Raw genomic sequence first — 6,583 nt, 5'->3', positions numbered from 1 at the left:
TCCTCCATAAATTTAGGATCGCTGCAACAGCCATGCAATTAGACTCGTAAGGACCATTTTATGATATATACTGCTACTAAATATACTACCCTGTGTAGATAATTATGCAATTCGGTATACTGTGTAAAAATGTGTTACCAGCTGCATGCACACGAATTTATGATGAAAATAATGTGCAATAAAAGGAAATGAATTTCACGCATAGAAACAAAAAATCGTATTTAATGTTTTATTTCCTTCATAAATATAACATCCCTTCAACAACCATGCAGCTAAATACATTAGATCTAGTTTATGATATATACTGATACAAATTATACTACATGGTGTAGGTATTTATGCAATTCGTTACACTGCGTAAAAAATCTGGCATGTTGTTCACTGGTGGACGCATCTCCGGGTTGGAGCATAATAACCTCAAGTTTTGGGCATAAAATCTCTCAATTATAAGCGTATATACCGAGCCAATGTGAGAGGTTGATAACTAGTAGGTTGTTATTACGATCCTATTTTTATGGCAGATCCGAAAAACATGGCAGCCGCATGCATGCGGTTATACAGATCCAAAAATTATGGCAAAATGCATGCATGAGTCAAACAAGTTCCCTTGCATGCGCGTAAATTTAGGAAAGATATATATGACATTTTTTATTTTAAATGCTTTATTTCCTCCATAAATTTAGGATCGCTGCAACAACCATGCAGCTAGACTCGTAATGACCATTTTATGATATATACTGATACTAAATATGCTACACTGTGTAGATAATTATGCAATTCGGTATACTGCGTAAAAATCTGTTACCAGCTGCATGCACACGAATTTATGATGGAAAGAATATGCAATGAAAGGAAATGAATTGCATGCATAGAAACAAAAAATCGCATTTAATATTTTATTTCCTTCATAAATATAGGATCCCTCCAACAGCCATGCAGCTAAACGCATTAGAACTAGTTTATGATGTATACTGAAATAAATTATACTACACGGTATAGGTATTTATGCAATTCCTTATACTGCGTAAAAAATCTGGCATGTTGTTCACTAGTGGACGCAGGTGGAGCGTAAAAACCTTAAATTTTGAGCATAAAATCCCTCAATTATAAGCGTAAATAACGAGTCAATGAGAGGTTGATAGCTCTAGTAGGTTGTTATTACGATCCTATTTTTATGGCAGATCCAAAAAACATGGTAGCCGCATGCATGCGGTTTCTATTTTTATACAGATCCAAAAATTATGGCAAAATCGTGGGAGTTTCCATTGCATGCGCGCAAATTATGAACAGCATAAATCAAGAAATTGCCTTTCCAATGTGCATGCAGTAAACTGATATACGAACTCCATGTTCAAGCATAAAATCATATAGTTTTTAGCGTAAATAATACATGTGGTAGGCATAAAACACAATAATCGAAAAGAAAACTGCGCCGGATCGGAGGATGTCACGCGCGATCATCGCTGCGCGCATCTCGCGCCTTCCGTGACATCGCTCGCTCGAACATCGCGCCTCATGTGTCGCCATCGCTACTCGCACGTCGACGGGCGTCGCTTGCTCGCCAGCCTTGGAAGTGCCGCCTCCTCGGGGCTTCAGGGACGCCGCCGCTTGCCCGCACAAGGGCCCCGCTGTCGCTCGCCCTCTGGATCGGGGAACCGCCGCCACTACTCCGGATCGAGGAACCTCCGCCACCGCGCATCGAGGTAATGGAGTTGCAGCCACCGGCCTGGGAACCGCTGCCACCGCATAAGGGCACTGCCGTCGCTCGCTCTCTGGATCGGGGGCCACCGCCGACGGCCTGGGAACCGCCGCCACCGCATGTCGAGGTCGGGGAGCCGCGGCCACCGCAGCCACTGGCCGGGGGTCCACCGCCGCGCGCGCTATCGGGCAACCGCCGTCACTAATGAATCGAGATGGGGCGTGAAAAACTGATCCCTAGCACTACGGATTTTCTTTTATAGACGTCTGGACCTAGTCCGGCTCGACCGGATTACACTGTCTGGCCTGGGCTTCCTTTAGTTATTGGAAGCCCAAGGCTCCTAATATACAATATATATATATAGGGAAGAGGTAATGGAAGCCCTGGGCTTCCATTAGTACGGGAAGCCCTGGGCTTCCATTAGTACGGGAAGCCCCAGTCAGGTATATCCACGCGCGCCTGATCTGGTTCTGGTTCTGGCTCGTGCGGATTCCAGCGTAAAACGTGCGCTAAAATAGCGTAAATGAGTACAAAATTTAGCGTAAATCCTATATCTGTTTTGTAACAGCAAACGTAGCCCAAAATTACGGCGTGAAAATCGCGTGCAGCCGATCGTGTGCGGGTTCTGGCTCAGGCGAATTCCAGCGTAAAACGTGAGTTAAAACAGCGTAAATGAGTACAAAATTTAGCGTAAATTCTATATCTGTTTTGTAATAGCAAACGAGGCCCAAAATCACGGCGTGAAAATCGTGTGCAGCCGATCGTGCGCGGGTTCTGGCTCGGGCGGATTCCAGCGAAAAACGTGATCTAAAACAGCGTAAATGAGTACAAAATTTATCGTAAATTCTATATCTGTTTTGTAACAGCAAACGGGGCCCAAAATTACGGCGTGAAAATCGCGTGCAGCAGATCGTGCGCGGGTTCTGGCTCGAATGATTTCAGCGTAAAACGTGAGCTAAAACAGCGTAAATAAGTACGAAATTTAGCGTAAAACACGCGCACAATCTCACTTCGCAAGAGATTGTTGTAAATAAAACACATCAAAAAGTGTCATAAATTTGGCGTAAAATGCAGTAAGACTGTTTTTTAATGGAAGCATAAAACACAACAAGAAGTGTCGTAAAATTTAGTTTGAAATGCATAAATCACGATGGTCTCAGAGGGCACTTGTTTTGTTCACAGTATATCAAAATATAAGTACAACGATATTTTGCCAATATTGTTGCAATCATACACGATTTTTTTGACATGACAAAAAACGAGAAGCTAGCCCTATTTTCGGTACTTGAGACACATGGAACCATTAGCCTTTAGCTAGGTCGTGGTCCGAAATGGAAGCATCGCTTCCCGGCTCTTATTAAAACAGGTCTGTGTAAGCCTGTATAAAGCATAAAGACACGTCAGAACAAGCATAAGTAAATCAAACAGTTCAGACCATGGTGAAACTGAAGTAATTTTCATGACAAAGTGGGAATTCATAACTCAGTTGTCGAGAGCATAATCAGTTAAGTTAACTAGCTGAGAATATTACTTCCACAGTTGATATGCTAGCTTTTTCAACAACTATCATAGTCAAGTTTCTGTAATAAACTAGCACAGATTTGCAAGTAGGACATATTTTCAACTGAAAGTTGACATACAGTCTCATCAAATGCAAAATATATGAGGACCAAAAATAATTGTCGACAACTACACCAAACCTGATGAATATGAAGAAAGGAGGACCTTTCTACCTTGATGTTCATGAGCCTGGAAATGTTCTTTGCATTTATTTAGCGATTGTAATCTATGAAAGTGTATGAAAGACATGGAGTTAACCAAGAAAATTCAAAGAAATATGTTATATGAGAAACAAAATGTAATCTAAAAACACAAGACACAAGTCTACAATGTACTCACAATCAAAAGAACTCGTCCATATAATTGAAGTTCAATCATTTTCCTAGCAAAGCTAAGATCATATCTTTGCACATGGTCTATGGAGTGCGGACACATAAATTATACACACCATTTTTATAAGACCGTATTATTGTTTGTTGTTGGGTTTCAACTCTAGCCAACTCCAACTTGCTTGGGACTAAAATACTTTGTTGTTGTTGTTGTATATCATTGTTTGTCGTAACTGTAGCATGTTACTGCCTTTAGGCATCATATTAATGAAACAAGAACAGCAGTTGGCCTTTGCAAATGTTTATGATTGATCAAGGATTCAAGGTTAGAATAAGGAAAATATCAGGAATACTACTACCAAATACATAAAAGTTAGAAGGACAACCAAAGGTTTTAAGACACCACATGTAATTCTAACTTCTAAACTACAACTCGACCACCTTGTGCTGTACACATAATCGGATTATATAATAAGCGACACAATAAAAAGAAAGGTGTTGTAAGCACTCACTGGGTTTCCAATGGCATATACTTTCTGACCAACCAGTAGGTCTGCTGACACACCAACAGGTATAGGTCTTAGTTTATCCTTTGGTGCTTTGATACGCAAAACAACAACATCCTTGTCCTGGTCAAATCCAACAACTTGTGCTTCTTACATTGACTGATCAGCAAGTGTGACCCTGCATAAAACTATCAGTTGTATCTTCGCTTTGCCACTATACATATCTAGGCATCATCAACATACAAAAGCCATTGAAAAAAAGAAAGAAACACATATGGATGTTTTACAATTGTGTGTCTGATCCCAGTCGAGATCATTAGACATTAAAAGTGAGACGGGCACAACCGCAGAGCATTACCACACAAAAGATTTGGTTAGCATAAATAAGAACATTCTGCATTGTTAACTTGAATAATTAGATATTTTGCATTGAAATATCCAAGTGTAGCATTAGGTATTTACTACTCGAAATTGGGATGCAAGGAACTTGTAGAGCAAGTAGTATCTTTTCTAAACCTTTCAGTAATGCAGATGCATCCCATAACTTCTAACAGCCAGATAGTGAAGCTGTAGAACAAGTGTCATGTTGCTTTTGATGCACTAAAATATAAGCCCTTTTGGACATACTAATTTTGCTCTGACTAGGTCTTGTAGGGAGAGCCAAATTGACAATGAAGCATTACTAATGGGCCCTGTTTGTAGTTTGCTGGGGCCGATCAGTAACTGCTTTGCCCTAGCTTACCAACAACACATTGAAGCACCACAACTCCTTTCTCCCCGCTCTGTCCACCTAAAATTATTGGAAGGCTAGACCATATTTTAATGAAACACCAACGACCCTAACCATTAATACAAGAATCGACAAGCTTCGATTTGAGCATAACCAAACGACTAAGAAAGTGTAGTAGGAAAGCATGAAGCACTCCGTAGTCCCGACCAACCTAAGGTCTGACGCGCCACGGATGACATGGAAATTGGTGACGATGTGGCCGCTCTTATCCCAGACAAAGCCGGACCCGGACCCCTGCGTCACCTCGAGCACGTCGAGCGTGAACGCGTCCTGCCTGCACATGCAGCACGCGGAAGAGATTAGAGCCTCATCCAGCCTCTGACTGCAATCGGGATGAGGTGAGGGCTCCCGACACACGACAGCTCACTGGACGGAAGCCGGGAGTGGCAGGCACGGAACCGGGGCGGGGAGGCCCACCTGACGGCGAGGTTGGTGATGTAGACGACGGAGGGTGTGTTCTCTTGGAAGAGGCGCACGGTGGCAAGCTCGTCCGCCTGTAGCTTCCGCGGCGTGGATACCACGAACGCGGAGGCCGCGTCGGTGTCACCGAGGATGAGCGACGCGAAGGCGAGCGCGACGATGAGGGAGCCCACGACCGACGACAGCAGCCGGCCCACGGCCTCGGTGGGGACCAGGTCGCAGAGCCGCTGCGCCCACGGCCATGGCGACGGGTGGGCGAGCGAGGAGGCGGAGGCAGGCGCGGGCGTGGGCTCGGCGACGGCGGCGCGCGCGAGGTGCCTGAGGAAATGACGCGGGCGGCGAGGCGGTGGGAGCGGGGAGACGAAGCAGGCTGTGGCGGCGGAGGACGGTGCGACCATCGGGCTGCTGTTGCTTGTGCGCGCAGGGTCAGGGGAGTGGAGTGTGAGCGCAGCCGCCCGCGGCCGGGCCGGGGGTGTTGGTTTGCCTATGACGAGTGGATACGCTGCGTTGCTGCCTGGCGCTTCCTACTGGCCCCGTCTCGCTTCCTACTGTCGGGATAGCTCGCGTGTACCAGGCCGGCGGGTACCAGGTCGTGGAGCCGCCACGCCCACGGCCATGGTGGCGGGTACCATTCTTGATGTCGGGGCGGGAGGGATCCGGTGCCACTCCTTGAGTCTTTCAAGGGGGAGATGAGGCAGATGGGATGGGAGGATGAGGCGGCGGCGAGTGCGTGCATGGAGACGGCGAGGGAGGGTTACGCGATGCGTGTGGGGGAACAGCGACGACGGATGTGGGATGGAGAGCAATTAGGTTTTTGGGTGTGGGTGGGATAACAATCCAACGGCTGGATTTGTGTGTGTGCGTGTGTGGGGCTTGCATATCCACAATGTGGAGGTCGGACCCATGCGGTGCGGTCCGCGCACCTGGTCGGTTGGTGGTTGGGGCTTCCAATAGTTATACAGAGCCCAGGGCTCTAAATACTATATATATATAAATATATATATATATATATGTCGGGTACCGTAATTAGGGGTACCCCCATTACTCCTAAACACGGCTGGAAAACATCTTCAGAACAAACTGTAAAGACTTATAAGCACGGTTCAAATCAAGGCCTCGTCTACCGAGGGACGCGATCTCGTCTCGCCCGAGCCTGGCCTCGGGCAAGAACAGTAGTCCCGGACGGATTCACGCCTCGCCCGAGGGCCCCCTCAGGCAGTGGGCGCACCCTCGGCTCGCCTGAGGCCAAGCTCGGGCAAACTTTGTTGTACAGCAACCT

At 46.0% G+C, this 6,583-nt stretch overlaps 1 protein-coding gene across 1 annotated transcript; it reads right to left on the bottom strand.

The window, feature by feature from the left end:
- Positions 1-4,279: 4,279 nt before the first annotated feature.
- On the bottom strand, positions 4,280-6,066 carry LOC103632808 (protease Do-like 8, chloroplastic). Its single transcript, XM_008654540.2, has 2 exons — positions 5,302-6,066; positions 4,280-5,158 (listed from the first exon to the last, which is right to left on the bottom strand). Exons 1-2 carry the CDS (start codon positions 5,700-5,702, stop codon positions 4,891-4,893), a joined length of 669 nt encoding a protein of 222 aa, XP_008652762.1. The 5' UTR covers positions 5,703-6,066; the 3' UTR covers positions 4,280-4,890.
- Positions 6,067-6,583: the final 517 nt, after the last annotated feature.

The sequence above is a fragment of the Zea mays genome, chromosome 7 (assembly GCF_902167145.1).
Source record: "Zea mays cultivar B73 chromosome 7, Zm-B73-REFERENCE-NAM-5.0, whole genome shotgun sequence".
Lineage (NCBI taxonomy): Eukaryota > Viridiplantae > Streptophyta > Magnoliopsida > Poales > Poaceae > Zea > Zea mays.
Note: the sequence above shows the minus strand (reverse complement) of the source record. Positions and strands in the feature narration are given on the sequence as shown.